Raw genomic sequence first — 27,233 nt, forward strand, 5'->3', positions numbered from 1 at the left:
AAAAAGATTTACCCCAGTCCGACAGTCTAAATCCGGCCCTGCCCGCGCAGATAGTCTTGCGATGGGCACGACGTTCTCACCGAGCGAGCTGGCTCGCTCTCGACGACTCGACCGTTCGCTGTTCGCTCCCAAACTAAACGTAACTCTCAAAGTTCACCCATTTCGCCGCGGGACCATCTATTACCTATTGGTTTTCCTTTTCGAAATCAAAACATTACCGATCGTATTATATTTGTACATTTTATTTATTTCTACCGTGTATTATTACCAATTCGTCCTTTCGCAAACTTTTGCTCCGAAATATATGTTACAATCGAGTCAATCGACGCTTTCGCGTCGCACATAAAAGTAACATTTATCATTCTTTCTACATTCCAACTCGGAGTAACTCAGATTGACATTTCGTGTGTTGGTTACGAATGTTACGAGAAAAAAATCGGTTCGTCTTTTTCGCACCACACACACAAACAACGCCTCAACGCCCTCAACGCGCCAAATGATCACATAAAAAAATATGATTAATATTTATATATATATATCATATATTTGTATTATATAGTTAGTTGATATTATTATATTTTTACTTATAACAATTATTATTATTGATAACGACGGCCGCAGTCATACCATTCGAGTATGGCATGCTCGAACATTTTTTTATCCGTCGTGGCGCGTCTTATCGCCTAATCGTTCCTTATCAAACGCTGATCGTAGCAATTCGCAGTTTTTCTCAACTCACAGTAGCGCACCACCTACAGCCATTATTTCGTCTTCCGTCGGTCTCAGAGGCTTAGACTTTTTTTTTTTCACTCGCCCCTCGTCCCTAGCCGCCGAACGAACCGATCCACCGACGCTATGTGGAGTCCCACGCACGTACAGGTCACAGGTAAGCGTTGTCGCGGAACGAAAAAATACCTATCGACTATAGTAAAGGTAATGAGATTAATGCCACCGTGTTTCGTTTACAGTTCAGAGGACCAGGGGCTTAAACTTCAAGAACAAAAACGGTGAGTATTTCTCGCATTATTTGTTGATGACTCATAAATGTTTAAGACAATCTCAGTCTATTCGTTTCTGAGGTCCTCGACCCAAACTGCTTATTGTTTCGGTGTATATCGTCAGATGAAACAATGTCATTCCGACCGTGTATACTCTCTGTCAGTGCTAGTGTCAAATCATAAAAGCGGTTTATTGATTAGCAAAAATAATAAACTCGCGTATATATACTGATTTATAAAAATTATTTATGTTTCCCTTCACTCTAAACGCCGTTTAGTGAGTCATAATAATATGGTTTGCTTAGTAACTATTTGTAAAATGTTCTCAGAAACATTATCAGACCACTTAGTATTTATTTCTTTTTGGGTACATGTGAGGTCAATGATTAGGTCATTTGAAAATTGGTAGCCGTTATTAAGTTTCATTATAAAGATAATGGTTTATCATTTTAATTCAATTTTAAGTAGGTTAAATAGTTAAATAGTTTTAGAAACAGTATTAACAATTTTGTTTCTTACAAGCTTAAACAATCACATGAATATTATAAAACTTATATGATTATATATTTCCAAATAATAACAGTTATCTTAAACTGGTATCATAATTTGAAAAAGTTTTTAATAAAATTTAACTTTTAATTGATACATTTAAAAATATTGGATTTTATGAATGCAAATCCTTTATTATCATGATTTAATTCTTTCTTAACACAAAAATATCAATATATTACAAATACAAATTCTATTTCAGTAATTTCAGGTGTTCCTCAAGGTTATAATATCTCTTAGCTCTTATTAAATTTATTGATTGATGACAGATAGTATTTTTTCTATGAATCATTCAAATGTTCTATTATTTGCTGATAATATAAAGATTTTTAAATGTATTAAGATATTGGGGATTTCAAACTTCTACAAAATTATATTAATGGTATTCCAACTGGTGTATTTAAAATAGTATAGTTTTTCTCATTCAAATGTCAATATGTGTTACATAAAAAAACAGTAATATTTCTTTTAATTAAACATTTATATTTTATTTTCTCTCATTTCAAGAGTCTTGGAAATATCATTTATTTAATTTCCCTATTTATGCAATGAAGATAAAATCACCATCTTTATTTATCATGATAGAATACAATAGTTCTAATTATTACAATTCAATTCACATTAAAAATTCTTGATTATTTTGTTTTTAAGTAGAATATACTCAAATTAATAAATTAAACAAGTAACCTATAATATACCACACTATGCCCAAATTGAATTACCAGGAAATAAAGTTCTTTATTTTATTCTTTTTATAATAAATTTTCATAGATTATCTCATAAATTATTAATTTAAATTTAAAATCCTTTATAAAGTGTATAAGTTTGTCATGTAAAACTTTTCTGCATAAAATACTTAATTATATTATCAATGACACATTTCTACTTGGTCAAATTAACTTAATACTAGTAATTAAACCATATTTTATATATTATAGTTTTCTTAAAATGTAGGTTATGGCAATTACGCTCACTGGTAAATACATTGGTAAAGTTAATTAATGTAAAATATTTTTCCTTTTTATATAATATTATTTTGTTCAGCTGCTTAACATTAATTGTAAAACTGTATTATATTTTCTTGATTTATTTTATATATCTATATATCAACAATTAACTTGATTCTAAAATAAATGTTGTTTATATGTTTTTAATATGATCTTTGTACTAAAAAAATAAAAAACATTTGAATTATGTATTGAACTTATTGTCTAATACTAGTTATTAACTATTTTACTTTGACCATTAAGCATTAGTTACTGATTACATAATTTTTATAAAATATCAGTTAATTATCTTGTATATATATATATATATATATATATATATATGAATTATGTAAATAAATAGTTTTTAATAAAAATAAATTCACTTTGTTCAGAATCTAAATTCAAAAAATTCTAATAGTAATAAATATTTTAAATATTAATTTACGTATATTATTTTAATTTTCCATTTCAATTAACCTTAGTTTATAAATATACTTAATATATAATAATATATTATACTTAAAAAAATATATATATTATGTATAACTAATTGGTATGTCTAATCTTGAATCGTATTTTACTTTAGCCAAAAATGATCTATTTGTTACCATTGGTTTGGGGAAAGAAAAATATCAAACATCGCCAAAAGAAAAAGCAATTGATACAGATTTAACAGAATGGCATGAAGTTTGTGAATTGTAAGCCATATAAAAAATATACAAGTAATTTAATGTAAAACTTATCTACGATGGTTTTTCCAGACAAATTCCTAAACAAGGAAATACTGCTGAATTAGTATTAAGTGTACTACACCGAAATTTTTTGGGACTTGACCAATTTTTAGGTCAGACAACAATACCTTTGGCTGATATTGATGTTTACGAACGTCCAAAAAGCAAGTATGTTTATGTTTTAATCAAAATGTTTTCAACAAAGCTGTGTATTGTTAATATTTTTCTAAGAATGTTTATAGTCTATACAAAATCTAAAATGATTTTATTTGTATATTTTTAATATATATGACTGTAACTAGAGGTGATGCGTCAAATTTTACCTAAAATTAAAGACAATTTTGTTCTGTGAAAAAAAAAATTGAACATATAATGACTGACCTTATTTTGGTTTATAATAATTGATAATTAATAATCAGAAATTCATTATTCTCAATCTCTCCCCTGTTTCAAATTTAGATGGTATCCTTTAAAAAGCAAAAATGGACAAGAAAACAAAGAACGTGGTGAGTTGCAGGTCAAAATAGCATTCACAGTTAAATCTGGAAGTCTGCGAGATCTTAGCAAGAAAGAAAAACATAGATTATCTGTAGGGCAATTATCTCACACAGCTTCTAATATCAGTAAGTATATATCAGTGTCAATAAACAAAACGTTTAAATTATAAAAAATATTTTTTGTATTTTTTAGGTGGTAGTTTGATGAGCATTAGTAGTGTCGATAAAAAATCCTTTAAGAAGCTTGCCAAGACAATAAGTAATTACTTATTTAAATATAATTATTGTTGTTTCAATATGTTTTTATCAAATGTAATCAATATAAGATGTGTTTTAAATTTTAGCGGGAAAAATTAAAAGAGAAAAAAAAATCCAAGAAATATCATCCTCCAGTATTAATTTAAGTGTAGAAAATCCAAACAAAGTAAACTCTTCACAAGCAGGATATGATGCCGATCCAGGTGTTATCAGTGATGATGATGATTTTGCAGTAATAACAATTAACAAGTCTATCTGCAATTTATAGATTGTTTATTAACTTACCTATGATTTCCTATTTCTTTAGCTTGAAGATTTATCGCACAAGGGGTCAGCTTGCTCTTTAGAGACATCTGGTCAATCCGATCGCAAAGGAGTGAATAGTTCACCTATTAGCGGGTTAACATTACATATGCATGGGTCAGTTGAAAGTGTTAGTAACTCAGATACAATGAACAAATCTCCAGTTATGAATCGTTCACCAGTTTCTCAGACACAAGATGAATGGCAAAGAAAACTGTACAAAAACAAGGGTAAAAAAATTAGTTTTAAATTAATTTAGTTTTAAAATAAAATTGAGAACATACTGTTGCAATATTTTTTTTCAGATAATAATACATTAAAACTTTCTGACACTCTCAAAACAAAATTGAAAGATGCTGTAGATGTGCCAATCAGTCATGATAGAACTAAAGATAAAAGTCCAACGCCATCTCTCAAAAATAGTCCTAAAGTTCAAAAGAAGCATCCAATTTCACCACTTGATGACCGTTCTTTTAATAATAAGGAATCCAACCATGATAATGACACATTACCAAGTAATCTAATCAATATAAAAATTAATATAAAAGAGAATGTGTACAAAATTATCATTTCCACATAATTTAAAGGTGATTTAGAATCATCTTGTTAGTTTAGATTTAAGTAACTCCATAAACCTTGTTCTTGGTTACAATATAATTTGTACAAGGTCTTTGAAAAAATTATTAACGCTTCATTACTATTGATGTTATTATTTTAAAATGACTTTGACACAGGTAAACAGCTGCATCATCAAATTCTGATTGATATAATTTTATAAACCATAAGAAATTCAAAATTTTATTTTGCACCGATTTAAAAATATTTTTACCCCTTGAAAACTTGAATATCATAATAATACCTGGGTTACCACCATCCCAACATTTTACATTTTTTCAATTTCTCTAGTTTTTAGTATATTGTTTAAAAATCACTTCAATAGTGATAACAGATAATTATCTGTTAAAGATAAACACATTATCTTTCAAGAAGTTAAATAAATGTTAGATTAATTTAATATGTTAATGCATTTTTTAGTTTTATTTAACTGTTTTTAATCAATATTTTGTTAAAATATTTAAAATAGTTTTTACTGTGTAAATTGTACAATAATAGTATTAACACATCTTTTTCATGATACTTTTTAGAGAGCAAGTCGGCGTTGTCCTCGTGGAACAAAGCATATGAGCGCATCATCATCGGCAAGGAAAAAGATTCCAAAGATTCCAATCACCAAAATTCGCATTCTAAACACTCATCAGAAGTGCTTCAAAAGTTTGATGGCAAATCCAGAGATGTGTGTATATTATTATAATAATAATTTTGAAAAAATTACTCCAAATGTATACACTAATCATTAGGTAGTCTTATTCAATGATATATACGCTTATGATGTGCATATACACAAATCTTCCTGTCAGTAGGGTAAAGTGAATAATTATTGGTGCGTATAATTAATTGTGACTGGTGCTTGGGGGAAAAGGGAATATCTCAAGTGTTGATATATTCAGACCTATCCTCCTCTATAAGTTCAAAGGATTGATGCAACCACTCCTCTCCATTTAGCATTATATATTGATTGATATTAGGGCTATTTCCCATAATGTAGTCTATCACCATTTTATATACTACATAACTACATATTATGAGTATATTAAGTTGTCTATAAGTGTTTTATATTCTACTACAGTTCAGATATTTGCATCATTATTATTATCGTATTATTATTTTTTTTTTTTATAAAATCATATTTATATTTTTATTTTAATAATTATTCCTTTCATGTAAAATCACTGAATTTAATTAATTTGTAGTGTAGACATTAGATCTATGATTTTCAACCAGTGTGGTGCTTGCGCCCTTGTATTGTTCCGTATTTCTAATATTTTATATAATTTATGTAATATATGTTTCATATACAATATGAATTGGTGTACCCCAAAAATTTTGTAGGAAATAAAGTGCTCCACTTTGATAAAAAGGTTGAAAAAAACTACACTAAACTGTAGACTTCATACTACATGTATACTTATTATATGCTCATATGTATGTATATACAGTTATATTAAAGTGATCTCAATAATTTTTGAGTAATTTAGTTGAGTGATACTATTACAACAATATTATAGATTATAGAAAGTAATATGTTTGATAGGTTGACTGGTTGACATATCAATTTTGTTAATTTAATATAATAATAAATATATAGTATATATATAGTCTATTAGAAAAGATAGTGGGCTTCCTACCCCTACCATTAAAACAATTTCCTATTAGCACCTATGACTATAGCCCAAGACGATCACTGGAACACTGATATGGAATCGTATTACAGCCATAATAGATTCATAATTCTATCTAAGGCTGTGTTTCATTTTATTTCTTGTCTGATAACATTTTTGTCATGGCTTAATATTTAGCCATGGTTTTTATAATGGTTTGTTGGGCAACCGTACTATCAAAATATATTGTCATGTATGAATCAGAGAGAGAAAATAAATGGTGCTCTGACATCCTCTTAAAAAAGCTTAAGATGGCCTAACCTAAGGGCTAAACCTCCTATTTATGTCTATGTCTTCTAACAAAGTTAAGTAATAAAATAACAATATGTTTCAGGACTTGATTGAAATGGTAATTCAGTTGCAAACTAGTTTGCGCGATGAGAGCAAACAGAGAACCGAACTAGAAGAGTACTTGGACAAGCTGCTGCTGCGCGTCATGGAAACTTCACCAAAAATCTTGCAAACGCCTTACATTTGTTACAAGCGCAGAGTATAGTATTATTATTTTACCAAACAATAGTGACCGGACCGAAAATGTATTATTTTTTCTATTATTTTATTAAATAATTGTAATCATTTTTTTTTCAACACAAATGAGATAGCTTGACTCGCCAATTAGGTGGTGGTACGCCCGACTGTATTATTAATGGCGAGCCTTTATAAAATATTTTTTCAACCATTACAAATAGTAGAATTGTTAACACTTCTTGTTGAATTAACACATGTATATTTTTATACTTAACACCAAATATGTAATTTTTTTTTTTAACTGTATTTTGTTGTTTTTGGGATTTACAGCATCAAAAGTCAAAACGATGTAGCCATTTAAATGTATGTCACGGTTATTATGTTATTTTTCTATCATTACTCGATTAATTGTTTGATTATTTCACGATTTGCTTGTTATTTTTATTAGACAAATTACTATTATACATACATAGTGTAGGTGTGTAACAGCAGATATATTTTTTTTACTTGTTTTGTTATTTTACAGTTATTTTTTATAACAATTTTATGACCTTGATAATTGTAGTAATTTATTATTATATATTTTTATGCCATAATAGAAGGCATAAATAAAACATACAGTGTAACAAAGTTTTAAATTGTTTTTGCCGTAAATATGTTGAGTTGATTTGTTTAAAAGGCATATCATATTTATTTATTTTAATGATGGAAACAGAACTCGCTGCCTATTGTGTGAAACAATTTTTTTATAACTACTATTTAAGTGTAACCTAATGTTGTGATTTTTGTATGTGCTATTTTTTGTATAAGAATAATCTAACCGTCCCTTGTAACTAACATTAATTTTATAATTTTATAATACTGCTCATTGTATACACAATGAATGCGCATATTGTCATCCGTATACATAATTGTCTTACCTTATAAGACATTATGTTATCATTTTAATTTTGTTATCAATCATGTTATCTGTTTCTAATATTACTAACATATCAGGGTGTTATTCATAGACCTTATACTAGTATAAGGCCTATGGTGTTATTATGACATTATGGATTATAGATTATTTATTTAATATTATTAAAAATAATTAGTGATATAAGTATTTTTAAGTATTATGTTACTTTAGTGCATGTGTTAGCAAAAATCAAACTTTATTTTGAATCCAGAACATAGAAAAGAAAAAAACTGTATCACCAGTAATGTCCAACTTGAATGTTTGAGTTCACTCATAAATATTTGTGTTTTTTATTTCTTCCGTCTGTGATAAAAACAATTATTTTATTTATTCATTTTTTCCAGAATAATTATTCAAATGCTGTACATGTAATTGATGTTTGATATATTTTTTTTATTTTTTAGAATGTATTCAGTTTCTAGACTTTAATATTTTTTATTTTATTTTTTAATTCATCATTTAGGCTTTTTAAAACCCTTTTAGATAACAATTGCTGACCCCTTGGTGTAGAACATGTGATAGCAATTAATTATATCTATTGCATCACAATAAACTAACTTAGTTAATCATGTATGGCATATTCTAAATTATTGTTAAGAATATTCTTTATTTATGAGGTTGAAATTATCAAAAAATAATTATATTATTTGGTTCTGATTATATAACACTGTATTTTATAAGTTATTGTTATTTTATATTTAGGTAAAAATTATATATATATATATTATGAAACTATTAGAAATATTATTAGAAATGATAGTTTTATTTTTCATATAGATTTTTATTGTATTTATTTATTTATTAATATAATTGATGTTTGGGATGACCAAAAAACATTTGTTGTACACTTTAATCATTAATGGTTTTGCAATATAACATTGGTTATATTCGATAAAAATATATATTAATGTATTGATAGATTCGCATTTTTTCACTCGGAAGTGGTTAATGATATGTGTTTCTCATGTGGTGTATGACGCGTGACTGTGCTATAATACTGTACTGTGTTTTCTATGGTTTGTAAGCACTAGACCAGTGTTTCTCAACTGGTGTGTTGCCGGGTAAGTCCAAACGTGTCGTGGGAAGTACTAATATTAAATGTACAAACCTTGTTGACACTATATGTATAAAAATTAATAGGTATTATTCTTATTTTTTTTTTATTATTGTGTGTCGCAAAGTATGAACATTTTTAATAGTGTGTCGCCATAATACAAAGATTGAGAAACACTGCACGTCTGCACTAGACTAAATAAATTTAATCAAAAAAATATTTTCTTTTCAATCAGACACTTGATATTTTTTATTTTTAAGATCTTGATATTTTTAGGAATTATTTGAATGATTGTTAAATGAGCATTACAGTAAATTTATAGGAATGTTAAGTGCTTTTTAACTGCATAGATTAAGATTTGAATTACCTTTTTAAGATTTGATATTACATTAAAGTAATAGTCATATTAATAACATATTATCATACTTTAAGTATGTGTAATTAAATAAATAAAATGAATTAATTAATTTACCATTATAAAAATGAATAAGTTTTAAACTAGTTATTATTGACTCATTTTATTGTATAATATCATTACTCATAAGTTAATTTTTTACTAAAAATGTAATAAATATTACCATTTTTTAATGCTGTTTATTAAAATTTTGTTGTATTGAATTTCAAAAGGAAAAAAAAATGTTTAAGATACTGAGTTTTATCACAAATTTAAAATAATTTTAATAGGTAGTGAAATTACTAATACCAATAATGAAGTACAATATTTAACACATTAAAATTTATATTTATATTAGGTAAATATTTTTTTGCGCTTCTAAATCTACTAAATATTATGGAGTGTATGAAATGATAGTTTTGATGGATTTTGATGTAGTTTGAGATAGAAACGTTGAAAATAATAAAATCTATATTTGAAATTCTGAACCTATTGATTTTACGATAATATTTATTTTTATTTATGTATGTATATACAATAATTATGCTTAGATTTGTTATATTTGAGGGTGGTCATAGATAGCATATTGGATCTAGTTTGTACTTTAGAAAGGAAAAAAATTCCCAGTTTTTTTTTTATTTAAAATGAAATTTGTTTTTATAGTGTAACTCTAAAATTAATAACTACAGATAGATGCTTGAAATCTTTACTAAATGTTTATATGATCATTTTTCATGCATATAATTAATATAATAATTATAATAATAAAAAAAATATATTTATTCTTTTTGAGCTACTTATGGATATTTAACTTTTTCCATTTTAATAAATACATCGATGAGAATGTTATTGATGGGTAAAAATATTTGAAAACTTAATAGGTACAAGATTATTTATAATTTTTTAACCTATGTATATTATATAAAATGAATTCTTCCTGAAAGTAAAATAATTATTTCTTCTCAAAACGGTTTTTGATATTTTGTTGTAATTAAAAAACAATATAACTACTGATAATTAAAATTTTAATCAAAAATCTTAAATACCCATCCTATATAATAGCGTCATTTTTTTTTTTTAATAGACATTTTAAGTTTAAATTTGAATGAAATTACATATTTAATAAAATATAAATTACAATAAATATTCATTATTTTATTATAATTAATAAAAATATTTGTGGGCATATAATGATGTTTAACTTTTATGTATATTGTTATAATATTATTTATTAATAACCACAGTTCTAACCCTGGGTAGTCAATATTTTCTTACGTTTGTGTTAAAATCTGTAAGAAATACACCATAAATCAAAAAAAATTTATTGATTCTTCTCATACGTTATTTAAATGAATGAAAAAACTTAACGTATAGCCATATTATAGGTATATTATAATATTTAAATTTATTTTAAGCTATTTATATTATTAACTTATTTACATTATTCTACAGCACTTCCATATATATGTATAACACTTAGTCGCATTATATGAAATAGCTAATTTATTACTGACATATTATGATAGATACCTACCTTAGCTATATAATATATATACGATTTATTCTTGGAAACAATTAGTTTAACCTATCGCATTAGATACTAATAATATATGATTATATAGCAACACGAATAATTCATAGACATAACTAGACATTAAAGTTAGGGTGGCTCCAGCCCTAGTATTTTTCGAATAAGTAAATAAATCTGGCTTTGAATTTAACACCAACGTCACCAACACTCCCCACAAACATGTTACATATTAATTATTAATATTATATTTTATTGTGTGTATGTGATGCAAGGCCGTGTCTGAGGGGGGGGTTCAAGGACATACAGTAGACCTTATATTTGTATTTGTTCGAAGAATAAATAATTGCTCTATTGTTGAAAATATATTTTTTAAAAATGCGGAATCTGTTGAAACAGAAAGTGTTAAATATAACATTTTATATAAATTAAAAAAAAAAACAGATATTTGTACAATTCCTAGGTACTCTTTAGCCACTTTAAATTACCTTGATGATTGTTGATCTTTTCTAATTGATTATCATAACAATTTATCGCAATTTAATAGAAGCGTAAAGTTCGTAATAAAAAAAGTACCTAATCTTAACTCATCGTACTCTTCGAAACCGAGTAATAGCTATTTATACTGTCCCCCGTGTAGGTCTACTAGGCAGTAGCGCCGAACTTATATGTAATGTGAAGCAATCGCTTTATATATTATTATTATATCATCACTGAATATTTTTTCAGAAATAATTCATGTTACACAAGTTATGAATTCAAAAAAATATTACATATACCTAACTATAACATAATCCGGTAGTCCATAAGTACATAAAGCTTTAAACGATATAACAATGTAAATTTATAAATTTATAATAATGGCTTTTGAAAACAATAAATAACTTACTAATCAGTGTTATTGTTACTACTTAAATATATACTTAAAATAATAACTACCTATTATTATAAATAAAAGTTAGTTTTTTTTTTTGTCATTATTCTAATGATTATTATCTTTATAAAAACATTATTAACCTAACACTATAACGGCATTGTTTTAATATGATAGGTAATTGAGTATTTTGTAATACTTTTTTCGTGTTTTAGTAAATCTATAACATTGTGTTAAATTTGTCTAATGTCTGTACACTCTGTTCAGTTACATCAATGTATATTGTATGGCAATGGCATCTATTATTTTTGTAACCAAATTAAAGAATTATTAATCATCAATATTACGATATTATTTAAGAATCATGTTATTCGAGAGTTAAAGCATCGAAGACAACAATTTTTCTATATTCTATCATATTATTAGTTATATGGTCTACCTCGATGACTAATAAATAATAATAGAAAATCTGACAAGCATTAATACATAGTTTAATTTAGTTTTAATTGTATGTTGTTTTATTTCACTTTTAATATCCAAGTTCTAGCAGAGAATGCAAAATACTTGTTTATATAGTACTATTCCTATTTTACTCCATAGTTCACGTGATAAAAACATAATTTTTTATATTGTAAAATTCAAATAAAACTCATAAATAATATTTGCCCTTTTCTCCGAGTAAATAATGACTTTTCATCACTATATTTGTTAAATTTAATAAGCCAATTAATATTTATTTATGAAATTATTTACATATCAAACTACAGGTTACGCGAAAGTTCAAGATTTTCAAAGAAAATTCGATTTTGAAATAAATTACTGCACCCAGTTTCTTGTTTAATGGCTACACCATCGCCGTTGAAAATTATACCGACATATGGAACTTACTCGACGTCTAGATATATAAGGCCAAATATTATATTATTATTATATTAATTACAAAGATAGGCCAAATTAAATTGTTTTGCTGAATCACTCCTTGTAGCAGTTGTAGCCACTTATTTAAGACCATAGGCGTAACTATGGTAGGGGGGTTTGGGTGGGCTTCAGCCTCCCTCAGAATTTTTGGGTAAATGTATGTACTTATAAACATTATAAACATATTAGTATTAACTTTGTTTTTGCCTACAATATAACAAAATATAATGTTACATATAATCGAATAATCGTTTAAATCATGCTTATTTATTACTTTTAAATTACAGACATTGATTAAATATTATTTAATATATTTAGTATATTTAATCAACGGTACAAATAAGTTATAAGTTGAATGTTCATTTTAGTTGCATTATTGCTACAGCCTATGTTTAATTTTAATATTACAAAAATAAAATATATCACATTTTATTATATTAATGTCTTAATAGCGATTATTTCTTGTGTTATTGTATTACTAAATTACTGACTGACTTACATAGTTACATATAATAATTTTAACTTTATATGTTTACAAAATTGACGTTCGTAACTTGCTATAGGCCTATAGCATATAGCCTATAGGTATCTACGTTAAAATAAATGTTCGGTTCGAGACCATATTTTTGAGTAGAACCTCTTCTAAAATGAACTGGTGATTAAATAGCAGTTTTTTAGTGATTTTTTCTGACTGTACAAACAATATTTTACCCACTCTTCTGGATTTTAGTAAGGAATTAAACTGACTAAAAATATCGCCCATGATACAACAAAGTAACAATTTTCACTACACAATTACTTTTCTCACTGCACAAAAACAAAACGCGTCTCACTGCAGACTAAAAAAAAGCCTGTTAAATAGTAATAATTACTTATAGACAGACGAGCAATCAGACGAACTTACCAAACTAGACAAAGAGAAAGTTGACTATTTTTCATAAGTTAGACGTCCGCGTAATCTATATAGTATATAGTCTAAAAGTCTACACAATGTGTGACTGCTGTCTCCACTCTCCAGTACAGAGCAATTTTTCAGTCGAACGGTCTGTGGGGTACCTATACTTTTAGGAACATAATTGCAGGTTTTCGCAAACGTGGAGAAATGTTCATGGATAGTCTAATGCATCAAAGATAAACTTGCATCGCTCGATTTTCCATCATTTACCAATTTACCATTAATAGAACGACGACTTTTCCAGTCCCGTATACACATTACATTACACATTGTCACATTGACGATTTTGTATCTACTATCTTTTGGATCATAGATCAATCGAAATCAAATATTTAATTTTACTATAATATTAACTATTAAAGCTCTAAATCAAAAATGGCCAACCAACAGACTACCTTAGATAGTTGTACGGCCCCCGAAATTTATCATTCTTTTACAAAATATGTATATTTTTATTGGGTCCGAATCCAATAAAGGAACATATTATGTAATTTTATTTGCGGTCTGTGGAATAATAATACATTTCCAAAGTGGCCCGCAGATCATTTGGGTTGGCTACCCTTGCTTTAGATGATGCGCAACACTGCTCACTGGTGATCATCACAGGTCAAACACGAGAGACAGCTGAGGAGCTTAGCGCCAGGAGACCGTTTTGTATCGTTCGAACCGCTGAAGCATCAAGTAGTTGCAGAGGCAGTGCCGTTCATCTATCATAAACCCAAGTTAGAAACAGTAAAATGCCTTTAACTGCTACTATGGCATATGTCCTCCTGATACTGTCTATACTGAACAGTAGGTTTTCCATTTAAAACATGATGGTCACTCAAAAACGATATTTTTGATATTCCTATTATATTATATCTGTTTTAGTTATTGTCGATGTTAATACAATTATAACCAATACACGTTTCAAAACTAAAACTTCTACCGTACCGTCGGAAGAAAGTACAACTGAATATATTTACTCTTGGTCTCGGACAATAATAATAACGGATACCACAAAAGCCGAAAATAATTCCCGCCTCGATATATCCAACGACGAAGAAGGTAAGTAAAATCTGATAAAATATTATTATATAAAGATTAGCTGTTACCCGTTAGACTATTGATCATCATCAGGTATGTATTACACCTGATTTTTGGGGAGGGGGAGGTGATGAGGAAGTAAATAATTTTGAATTCAATTTCTTTACGTGATTAATATAAAAAACCCTTTATATTTATTATATTTAAAAATTTTGGGAACCTCCCAAGGGGGGGGGGGGGCCTTGGATACGTACTATTTAATGTCTATCAGACTTCTCTATAATACATTTATTAATTACTATTTCTATTAATAATTTATCTTTTAATTAATAATATGGTTATTTGAACTATTTTTACTAAAAACAAATAGCATACTCGTATATTATAATATAATATTATATCATATAGTTATTTTATTATTTTTTATTATTTCATATAAGCACTTAAGAGGCTAAAACATTATCTGTTATTATTACTTATTATAGAAACCAATACAAACGTATTGTAGAATGATGTAAGTACCTACTCAGAGTACTGAATAGGTTCCATTGTATGTAGTGAATAATAATATAATACTATATAATGGTAAAAAGTCTTAAGTTCCTACACCCTACGTATAATAATTTTTAATTACAACAGAACAACTAAAATTGCTATTTATTGTTAAATATTTATCATCATCGAACTTTGAAATTGAAATGCATAATAAAAATAACATGCATTTAAATTTTAATATTTTTCGTACTATATAAAGTTGTTGAATTTTGAAAAAAATGTTAAAAAAAAATTCAAACATTTTTACACAATAACAAAAAATTGTTTCAAGTATAAATCGAAAAATAGATTTTGTTGAGAATTGGATGTGCTCAAAAATGTATGTTTACCTATAATTTTTGTAGAGAGTTTAAAGACAAGACTTGGAATTTACTTTTTACCCTCCAAAAAACCAACTAGAACCAATATCTACCAGAAAGCACACACAAAGTTAAAAGTTGAACCATTTTTACTGCTCCAAAAGTTAACGACAGACAAAAAAATACTTTTCATTTTAAAACCAATTACTCTGCTCAACATTTAAAAATGCGTATTTATAAAGAAATAATTCATAAAAAAATTGAGTAATAAAACAACTACATAATATTATAAGACATGCAAGATGTAGGTATCAAAGAGTATGACGCACAATAGGTACGTTATTTATATTACAAGGAATCTTAAAGATATGTATACAATGTTTTTTGGTTTAATGGTGGCCTTGGGGTGAGATAACTGATAATTGATGAAACGTGAATAACCCAATGACGCCACAGTTAAAAGTTGGAGTAAATCATATAAAAATAGGTGGCTTAATAATATTGTATCTCAATGAGTTCAGATTTTAAAGTAGTTTTTAACTTATTTCGAATTTTTTTTTTTTTGTAAAAAATATTTAAGATCTTGTTTTGAGCTAGAAATACAATTTTAGTTTGGAAACATCAACCAATGCATTAGTCATCGTTATTATTTAACAACGCATTAAAACAATCACGGAATCTCTTCGACGTCCGCGAGAGTGCAATCGACAACCGGTCTGACCGGCAGTCATCGCGAGCAACTTTGCTTGACTACCGTCAGTACAACAACGACTGATACATACTATATGTCTGTATAATACATAAAAAAAAATAAGACCTCTGTGACGATATTCTTTTTAATACTCGTCGACCGTCGAACTTTTGACTCTGTACCTACACTCGCGTATATTTTACTAAACTATATTTTATAGCGATAATTAATTAAACAAATTAAGTCCGATATACGAGTAGTAATACTTTTGTATTTATATTTTTATTTTATGGCTTGTTTAAATTTTCTCCCACAATCACTACAATGTGATTGAAAAATCAAAATATATAAACAACTACGTAACATTCCAGAGAAATAGCCACCCAAACAAAAAATATTCATCGTATACAAAACGTATAATTTTTTTTTTCAAACTACTTTTTTCTCATCCCACCAAATCGTGTTCTATTTTAATTTGAATATTGATTTCAGTTTATATAAAAAATATATAAAAACAACCATGTTTATCTAAATGTTGTTCATTAAATAAAAAACCATGCTAATTGAACAGTATAGATTCTAGATTCTATAAATCAATAGATTTCCAGATAACGAGAATAGAAATCGTTTCGTGATGAATATTGGTTTTAATGATTTTATAATACAGTAGTTGACAATATACATCAGTATATATTAATTATTAAGATATATATTTCTGTTTTAGTGACGCACAGTCCATCAGATTTCGATGGTTTGACATTTATTCCTTCTTGGTATACGCTTCCGGTCAAAAATTACGTATCTAATATGTCTACCACACTATCGGAAGAAAAAAGCACTTATGTAAACCCTTCGACGATAATGTTGACTACAACTGATTCCGTTGATATCGAAAACGGTCCTTATAATATGTCCAACAAGGAAGAAGGCAAGTCGTTTACGTTTACCTACATAATACTAAATATTTTTTGTTTAGAGGACGTTATACCCGTATGTGTAGTCCTATGTGTAATTTATCTATTATCAAATTTAAAAGTAAGAATATTATCTACAAAATGTAATATGTTTTTATTGATATTATCATTTTAAAGTGAGTTATAGCTATGTAAAATATTACAACTTTAAAATATTCATAACTCACTTTAAAATGATAATAATATCAATAAAAACATATGAATTTTTTTAGATAATATTCTTACCTTTAAATTTGATAATAGGTAAATTTACTCTATTATTAAAGCTAACATCACAAAATGTGATCTGCTGAACGAAAATTTGCTGTGAATTGTGATTTACATTAGTAAGACAGAGACAACACATATGCAGGTATAACGTCCTCTTAAAATAAAATTATAGCAATTGCCAATTGGACGGTATAGGTATAACCCAATAAATAAATATATATTATGTTTTTCTGTTTTAGTGACGCACAGTCCATCAGACTTTGATGGTTTGACATTTATTCCATCTTGGTTTACGCTTCCGGTCAAAAATTACGTATCCAATACCTCTAGCACAATACCGAAAGAAAAAAGCACTAATGTAAACCCTTCGACGATGATGTTGACCACAACCGATTCCACTGATGTCGAAAATAATCCTCACAATATGTTAAACAAAAAAGAAGGCAAGTCGAACCTTATTCAGACATATTATTTTTATAAACACTAGTGCTGTTAAAATCATGACTACATGCAGTAAAAGCAATTAAAAACACTAAATTATCTACCTTTTTTTTAAACATTTTCTAATTTTTTTTTTTTTTTTTGATGAATTGGCAGCAAAGGTATTATGCTTATTATGATCTCGACTCAAGCGTACAAAATTTAAATCATTTCACATTTTAATAATTTAATAAATAGCTGATATCATATCATTCTTGTTTAAGTAAACTAATGCACATCAGTCCATGAAACTTTGGTAATTTGTCATTTATTATTCCTTCTTGGTTCTGCTTCCAGTAAAAACACATGAAATTAGCAATACATCTAGCACACCGTTAGAAAAGAATAGCACTGATATTGATTATTCAACAAAAACAATATCGAAATCAGATTCGGTTGAAGTTGGTTACAATGCTACTCTCATTGCGCCCAAAAACATAGAAGGTAAGTTATACTTTGATCTGATATATTATATTATCTAAACATTATGTACTGAAATGTTGTGGACTGGCAATACATTTTTTAACAGATCCTGATTTAGACCTATATGGTGTCCCTATTTTATTATTTCTTTGTGAACATATTGTTTTGCATAAGGCATAACTAATTTGTATTAATAAGTTTATTGCACAATATGTTTACATTTTTTAAATAATTTATTTAAACCCATAAATTTTCAACTTGAATAAATCACAAATTAAAACTATTGAGAGTTCATTTTATTTTAAATATTGCTAAACATTAAATAATCGTATATTCTACCGTAACTACTTACTTTGATTCGACTGATGATGTATATATAAACAGTTTCAACTAAATGTCTAAGTGATAACTACAGAGTTTTAGGTATACCTATAGATATAATTTAATATCTGTCTGCGATACAATAAACTCTATAAATAAAAAAAAGATATTTTGTATTTTGTATCAAAGAATCTGCTTTTTTTTTAAAAAAAAACATCACATGGTGCTCCTAATTTCCTGGTCATTAACGATTTTGTAGGCTGCTTATTATTACGTCTTATTCCGGTTCTAGAAGACAAATACTGTACATAGGTATCTTAAACTTATTTATGGAGCACTTAAATACACGTATACCAAGATGTATATGTGTTTCATGTTATAGGTATCTCTTCAATATTAATACAAAGTTCATCTATACATCTAACCATTTTTTATTACTTCACTAAATGTATTATTACAATTATCTTTCAAGCCGCATCAAATATGTTAATGTTGTGTGTGCCTATAAGCGTTCTATTGTAATAATAATATAACAGGTCGCAGTAAAGTAAAATACATAGGTACCTATACAGTTCTACAGTATTTATATTTTATTTCAGTAGATACTTACACATTAAATTATTGTACTCAGTATGACTTATAAAAATGTCTTGTCCAATTTAACTTTAAATTCAGTATTCTCTCACTGTTTGGTATTACAGTGGATTCCGCCTAATGTGGGCAAACAGGGCTATAGTCCCACCGTGCCTACATTAAGCGAAATCCACTGGTATATGCGTATTATAATATTATATGTCATCGCATATACTAGAGGTGGCGAACCTATACGGCACGCGTACCAAATGTGGCACATTGATCAAATTTCAACGGCACGTGAAAAAATTTAAATTATTATAAATGATGCTATCTATAAAGTTTTGATTATAACTGTTATAAAAAATTCAAAAAAAACAAATTATATACATTTTAAAAATTATAATAATAAAAAAAAAGGTGTGCTTACTTAATAAAATAATATATATAATAAATAATAAATCATTAACTTTATTTTTATCCTTCGAAAATTTAATTTCCTTCGTGCACGTGAAAAATTTTCAAAACCTTGATTGGGAAAATTTGGTACTTGACCCAAAAAAGGTTTGCCACCTCTGATATACACGCTATACGCCATGTCGCCATGTGAGATATTTAAGTATTAAAGTTACGACTACGTAACAATATAAATTGGTACCATATCACTACTCCGCTTAATCTTTTTTTACTTAATAAACACATTTATATCTTATTAGATACTACTAAAACATCTTGCTGAAGCTGAAAGCAATAATTAATATCTCATTATGATCCACATAATATTTATATAGAACTACACTGCTTTTTGAACCCGAGTACAATTCTACCTTAACCAAATTGTGCACTGATTTTCATATTTATAATTATATTTTATAATATTTGCCTGTTCCATATGATATAAACTATAAGCATTACCTTTGTTGTGAGAGTTCATGATTAGGGTTTTAAAATGTCAGAAAATATTTCATTTTAATAAAAAAAAATATATATATATATCTAAAAGTCACGTCAAATTGCAAGTGAACATTTTTAAAAGTTGGTTTATTGTATGGAACAAAAAAAATAGGTATAATAATAACAACCAATAAGGATCCAAATTAATAAGTAGTAAGGACTAGGGGTGGGAAGTTGTTGTAATTGCATGTTATTGTTACTGTTGGACTATTAAATGTATTACTTAGTGAGCTAGAAATTAATTTATTATTTTTAATCATCTATAACCAAACATGTTTAAAAGAAGAAAAAATATTTTTCAATAATTCATTGAAATATTTCAAATTTAGAACCCTATAATCTATATTCATAATATTTACTGTTTAATACGCGCCAATAGGTCATGTTTTAATAAAATATGCTTTGTCATTCGAAGTTTGTAACATAGACAAGCTGTTGTTTATAATTATATTAACTTTGGTTTTAGTAATTCAATACAATACAATAAAAAATATATTGCTTTTGTTTATTTTTTGTGTACAGGGTTTCTTTTTCACACATAGGTAGGTACCTAAAGTACAGTGAAACATAAGGATCTCTATTTAACAAAATATTTTATGGAGCTACGAAATTTTCATTCAAAACGAAAAAATATCTATTTAACGAATTTATTTTGTGTTATTTTTCTACAGCAAATTTAAAAACTATTGTTATTCGTAAAATACACACTTGTTAATTATATAAATTAGAGTACCTATGCACACAATCGCACGCAATCATACATTCATATCTTGTCGGTGTACCTAACAGACAATAATCTACCTATTACTTGTAATAATAAAATCAGTTGTTGCCGGTTTGTCGTCGCCGTTCGTTCATCATTAGTTTGAGTAGCGTTTTTTATATTAAATCGAGAAAGTTTTTGAAAAAAAATGTTATTTCTTTTTAATGAAATTTCTATTTAACAGTTTTTTTAAAAGAACCTTCAAATATATATAATAATATATCGGAACAAGGAGGCATGATGCTCAAAAAACTAAAAAAGAACAATTCTGGTTTAAACGGAATTTATGGTTACCCTGTACGGCCTATACTATTTCCGTGTAATATTGTAAAAATTCTCTAGATCGAAGAAAATAAAATCTTAAATTATAAATAAAAAGTATAATCGAAAGTTTTTTATTAAATAAAATATATATATTATATATAATTCGGAGTATAACCTAGGTAATGGATACAGCAAGTATAATAGGCAGTGATATACGATTGCGTACGATTTCTCTATCTAGGGCTTATAATAACATTAAACTATTACGTACGAAAATTAATGCAACGTGCAACGTTGCCAACATATTGTACTACTACATTTTATTTTATTTATAATAATAATAATATAATTTTAAAAAACCATTATTATTTATTATATAGTTAGTTAATTATAAAAACAATATATGTATATATAATATATATATATTATATTATAGATATAGGTACATAATAAAAAATATTGCTTTACATTCTTATAACAATAAAATATATAATATTATTATGTTTTTCTGGTTTTAGTGGTGCATAATTTATCAGCCGTCAGTGATTCGAATATTAATTCTCCTCTGTACACACATATTGTCAAAACACACATAAACAACACTTTTGATAAATCATTAACAAAAAGCAATGTTCGTGTATATCCTTCTGAGGTTATTTTGACGACCACAACCGATTCTACTGATACCGAAAAACTTCCTTATAATATTTCAAACTATAAAGATGGTCAGTGCAAGGCATATTGTTATTTAAATATTAATACTCTTGGATATAATTAATTAATTATTTGTTTCACAAAAAAAGTATGCGGGAGGCAACTTATGCCAATGGCTAGAATAGTTGGAGGCGATAAAGTTTCTTTTGGTGAGTGGCCGTGGCAGGTAAATATATTTACAAACATACCAATACTTATTAAAATAGAAAAATCGTTTTTTCATTTAAGATTTCATTAAGACATAAAAAACAGTTTATACACAAATGCGGAGCGGTATTATTCAATGAAAACTGGGCTATAACTACTGCTCATTGTGTTAAAAAGTAAATATTATATTAAATTGTTTTATCGATTATATTATGTTATACAATATACGCTATATTATTTGTATATATTCACTTAATATTTATTCATGTGTATTTAGGAAGGAACGGTGGTTCCTGGGTGGAACTTTTTATAAGGATTTCTGGATTTATTATTATTTGCATTTATAATATATATATATATTAATAATTAATTAAAAAAATTAATTTTAATACAACTATTATTCGCATAAGAATCCAAAAATCCGAGATTTTTCAATTTACACCTCTATTAAACTGAATTAATTTATACTTAATTATCTCTATACATTTTAAGTTACTAGGTTACATATATTAATATTGTGTATTAAAGTAGGTATAATTAATTAAATTATTCTTATTTATTATTTTAGTTTAGAGTCTGAGCAGGCCGATAAATGATATATGAATATGATAAACGTTATTACAATAAAATATTTATTTTTAATTTTAATTTTTTCCCCTTTTGCATTAGTAAAAATGTTTCTATTTTCAATGAGAGTAATTATTTCTAATAAAGAATAAAATTCAGTTGATTCTTTTAGGAAGAGTGGAATAAAAATAATATAAGAATGAATTCTTTTAAAAACTAAAACACGAGAATAATTACGAAACACAATTTTTCCAAGAATTTTCTTTTCTATTTTGTCATAATAAAAATCGTAAAAAATAAATGGTAAATACTTAACAAAAAAATTCTTATTTTACTTCCTATAACACTTCTCTCATCTCTTTATGGATAACAAAAAATCTAGCACTAGCTAGAGCGCGAAATTTTTTATATTTATATCAGTTTTCTACCTTAGCTTAGTTTTAAAAAAAAATTGTATTTTTATTAATATACATTCACGGCAATAATGGTCATTGAAGTTGGAGTATTACCTACTTATAACACATTATAAAATGCATATTTTTTAGCGTTCCAGTGACTGATTTACACCTTGTACTTGGCAAATACGATTTTTCAGTAAAAGATGAACCTTACATATCTAGGACATTGCAGACAGTAATTATACATCCAAAGTTTAAACCAAATAAAATGAATTACGACTTGGCACTGTTACAATTTGACAAACCTGTCAAATTTCAACCGAACATTTTACCAGTTTGCATTCCAGAAGACGACTTAAATTTTGTAGGATTTTCTGCTCATGTCACTGGTTGGGGATCTTTGTACTATGGTAAAAATTGTATTAATAATATTATATAAAACCAATGTGTCATAATAAATTATATAACAGTAGAACCTTGATTATCCGAACTTCTGTTGCACGAACCTATATACCTATCGGCTATCATATTATATTATCCGAAAGTACGACAATACGCGTCAATGTATATATCCACACGGCCACACGTATTGACCGGTATATCGATTTTTTCATTTATGTCACAATTTATTATTAGTATACTATACATACATATAATGTGATCAATTTATCAGAAAAATATAATATGTAATCTATAATAATTGTTTATTTTTAAAAATTATGTAATATCACTAATACCCGATAATAATATTTATAATGTAATACATTATATATTTTATAATATACCTACTCGTATTACCTACTACCTAACTACCTACATATTAAATATATAAATTTACATGTACAATTTTTAAAAAGTTTCCAGTATCCAAACTTTCACTTATCTTCGAATTGGGTTCGACCCTAGTTGTTCGGTTAATCAAAATTATAAAAACAAATGTATGCTGCGAGTACAAATGTTAGATTTGGTTAAGTAATATTTTATTTTATAGGATCCCATTCCTACATTTCACTCATAAATAATAGAAATTAATTGAATTTAATGTAATTAATTAATTTGATATTAATATAAAAATTGTTAATTACATCTAAGATAATCATAGTACAACACAATATACCTATTATTCTTAGAAATAGAAGCCAATCCTTCCCACATGTTCGACGATCATGAAAAAAAATATAAAATCCATACAAAATTCTTGTCAACGTGTTTCTCACATAAATGTCTTAAACTAAGTATCTTATTTATTTCATTTATAACTTTTTAATAGGTAAGTATATAATTTAAGGCTATTTTTTGAAAACAAAATTTGAAATTTATTAATATTAAATTATTTAAGGATAAAATATCCTTCAAGGGTACCTACTACCTATATAATATACAAATGGACTTTTTATGACACACCTATTTATAGTAAATCACCTGCGCATCTTTGACACATCTATTACAATGATGACTTATCTACTCAATGGCAAAGAGGTATATATTTAGTAATTTGCCTTTTTATTGAGAATTTACTTATTTTCAACTTATCATAACAATTATACAACATTAAATGTAATACATATATTATTTGTTACGTATATTTTTGTTTTCTTATGTAAGTTTGGATTTATTTTATTTTGGATGTTATTTTATACTGCCTAATTTGAACTGCCTATATTAAACCCACATGGCCACATGTATACTGTATAGTGTATAATATTTACTAAAATATTTGATGTTTTTTATGATTTACTTTCTATAGGCGGACATTATCCTACCATTTTACAAGAAGTAACAGTTCCAGTGCTCAGTAATTCCGTTTGTGAAACTATGTTCCGTACGGCTGGATACATAAAGAAAATACCGGACACATTTATTTGTGCGGGTACGAAAAATGGAGGTTTCGACGCGTGCAAAGTACGTATAAACCTACTATACCGTGGAACTTGTTTTGTTCAAACCGATCAATAATATATCGGATGCTCTTATATAGGGCGACTCGGGTGGGCCCATGGTTGTACAGAGACCCGACAAACGCTGGGTAGTAGCGGGTATCATATCGTGGGGCATGCGATGTGCCGAGCCAAATAGTCCTGGAGTGTACATGAGAGTCTCAAAGTTCAAAGACTGGATCAATCAAATAATATTACAATCTTAATAGACAAGTCGAACCCAACACGTTCGACGTTCATAAAATTTAGTAGATCTGTTATCAGTTGAACAACAGCTTTTACCATTTTTATTTTTAAGTTCTACCTAACACATTGTTTTTCATTTTATATCCAACAATTATATAAATATTATTTATAACATATATGTAGTAGTCAGTAGAAGATTTAGGATATGTAAAAGTGGTCTTAATTACTTAAGTTAGGTACCTATCTACTTTTAAAATAGGATTTTTAAATTAACATAATTTATACTTGTATTGAATTTCTAACAAATATAAATATAAATATAAATTTCAAATTTAAATATATCTATAAATTTAACCACGTTTCAAAATTACTTAAAATTAACAGATAATAAAAATAAATTTTGCGTGAACAAAATAAGTTCATTTAAATGTTGCTCATAATATACAAATTGAGTATTATACAAACAAACATTTAGAGAATAAATATTTTTTTTTAAGCCATTAATATTGTATTGTTAGTACATTGGGTCCACTGCCCATGTGTCTAGACTAAAATTATTATCATTAAAAAAATTTAAAACAAAATGTTGATTATAAGTAATTACAATATAGAAATAAATTATTAGTATACAAAATGAAAATATATATGATTAAAAATATTAAAAATGTTTACAAAGTTCAGTAAACGTCTTTTCAATATCTATTTGTTAAAGAGTTTCTAAGTGAGTAATTTTACGATTTGTCCACTTACCTGTTTTTAAATGAATATTCTGCTTATATTTGGCATAGGTATATATTTTTCATTTTTAGAATATTCTTTAGATATATTAATATTGTAAAAAACTATTATACTTATAATAAAGGACAATTAAAGGTTCTTCAACCTGTAACCCATTTTATCTATTTGAACCACAAACATCCATTTTAAGCATTGCATGCATTTTTAATTATTTAGTATATGTATTTTTATGAATGTAGCCAACAAGATTAAAAAAATAATAGGTGACCGTGACCCACTGCTTAAAAAGTTGATGATCTCTGTGTTAGTTAGAACATAATATTATATCTGTTTAGATATAATATTGATAGGTTTTAAGTTTTCAATTTATGTATAAAATATAGATACTGTGTAATTATGTTATTAATATGACATTAAAAAAAAATTGTCAAAGTAAATAATTAAAATATATTAAGTCATAAGTCTTTAATCATTATACAGTCATCACTTGCCTATAATAAAATGAAAGTTTTTAATCTAAATGTATTAAGATGAAAATAATAAGATATAATTTTATATGTTATCTTCAAATAATTGATCTTTACTTAAATTTGTTTAAAATATTATGTTAGCTGATGCAAATTGAATAAACAAAATAAAGTATAAGGAATGAGGATTGTGTTAATATAAAAACAAAATTATATTGTTAACACCAAATCTACATAATCTAGCACCATTATAATTTGGGTTATAACATAATATTAATACTCTTACATGTTATTAAAACAATTAAAATAAAAATTCACCTAAAATCGGTCAAAAACTAATGGACGATTTCTATGTATAATAATGGTAAAATCCATTTTAATAATAAAATATAAACGTTGGAAATTAATATGTTAATTTTTGTTTTTCAATGTGGGATTACTAATTATTCTGTTTCTCTACAAGCATTTAAAAACAAAAATATTTTATTGATGTTATAAAAAGTATATATATACATTATTTTTACATAAGTACTAGAAATACAGAGTGCGGCATAAGTCGGTTCCCGCTGTTAATAATAATAATAATACGCAGTTTTTCAATAATAAGACAGCGGGAACCAACTTATGCCGCACTCTGTATTTTTTGTAATACAATATTTCATAAATAAATTAAATATACTTATATATATTTTGTTAAAAACAATATTACCATTAATTAATAAATAAACAACATAAAGTATACCTTAAAAGGTAATTTTAAAAATCAAAGTGTATTTTCAATTGATTCAGTTTT

General features: G+C 26.7%; 2 protein-coding genes across 2 annotated transcripts; both read left to right on the top strand.

Annotated features, from left to right (window-relative positions):
* Positions 1 to 557: 557 nt before the first annotated feature.
* Positions 558 to 8,948, top strand: LOC132924174 (rab11 family-interacting protein 5). The gene is made up of 11 exons (XM_060988314.1): positions 558 to 886; positions 969 to 1,007; positions 3,123 to 3,234; positions 3,298 to 3,435; positions 3,727 to 3,890; positions 3,958 to 4,023; positions 4,109 to 4,254; positions 4,330 to 4,555; positions 4,631 to 4,840; positions 5,471 to 5,619; positions 6,939 to 8,948. The coding sequence occupies exons 1-11, from the start codon at positions 856 to 858 to the stop codon at positions 7,098 to 7,100; spliced, it is 1,443 nt and encodes a 480-aa protein (XP_060844297.1). The 5' UTR covers positions 558 to 855; the 3' UTR covers positions 7,101 to 8,948.
* A 5,478-nt stretch (positions 8,949 to 14,426) lies between these two features.
* LOC132924639 (serine proteinase stubble-like) lies at positions 14,427 to 25,614 on the top strand. The gene is made up of 11 exons (XM_060989060.1): positions 14,427 to 14,545; positions 14,624 to 14,800; positions 17,049 to 17,252; positions 17,748 to 17,816; positions 18,295 to 18,432; positions 21,805 to 22,011; positions 22,090 to 22,166; positions 22,229 to 22,323; positions 23,260 to 23,522; positions 24,860 to 25,014; positions 25,091 to 25,614. Exons 1-11 carry the CDS (start codon positions 14,491 to 14,493, stop codon positions 25,253 to 25,255), a joined length of 1,605 nt encoding a protein of 534 aa, XP_060845043.1. The 5' UTR covers positions 14,427 to 14,490; the 3' UTR covers positions 25,256 to 25,614.
* The last annotated feature ends 1,619 nt before the right edge of the window (positions 25,615 to 27,233 follow it).

Source organism: Rhopalosiphum padi, chromosome 3, assembly GCF_020882245.1.
Source record: "Rhopalosiphum padi isolate XX-2018 chromosome 3, ASM2088224v1, whole genome shotgun sequence".
NCBI classification, from domain to species: domain Eukaryota; kingdom Metazoa; phylum Arthropoda; class Insecta; order Hemiptera; family Aphididae; genus Rhopalosiphum; species Rhopalosiphum padi.

Coding starts and splice junctions, on each gene's coding strand:
- LOC132924639 (XM_060989060.1), top strand. CDS start 14,491: ATGCCTTTAACTGCTACTATGGCATATGTCCTCCTGATACTGTCTATA. Junction 22,167..22,228: donor TTGGTGAGTGGCCGTGGCAG/GTAAATATATTT, acceptor TTTTCATTTAAG/ATTTCATTAAGACATAAAAA. Junction 25,015..25,090: donor GAGGTTTCGACGCGTGCAAA/GTACGTATAAAC, acceptor GCTCTTATATAG/GGCGACTCGGGTGGGCCCAT.
- LOC132924174 (XM_060988314.1), top strand. CDS start 856: ATGTGGAGTCCCACGCACGTACAGGTCACAG. Junction 3,436..3,726: donor TACGAACGTCCAAAAAGCAA/GTATGTTTATGT, acceptor TTTCAAATTTAG/ATGGTATCCTTTAAAAAGCA. Junction 5,620..6,938: donor TTGATGGCAAATCCAGAGAT/GTGTGTATATTA, acceptor AATATGTTTCAG/GACTTGATTGAAATGGTAAT.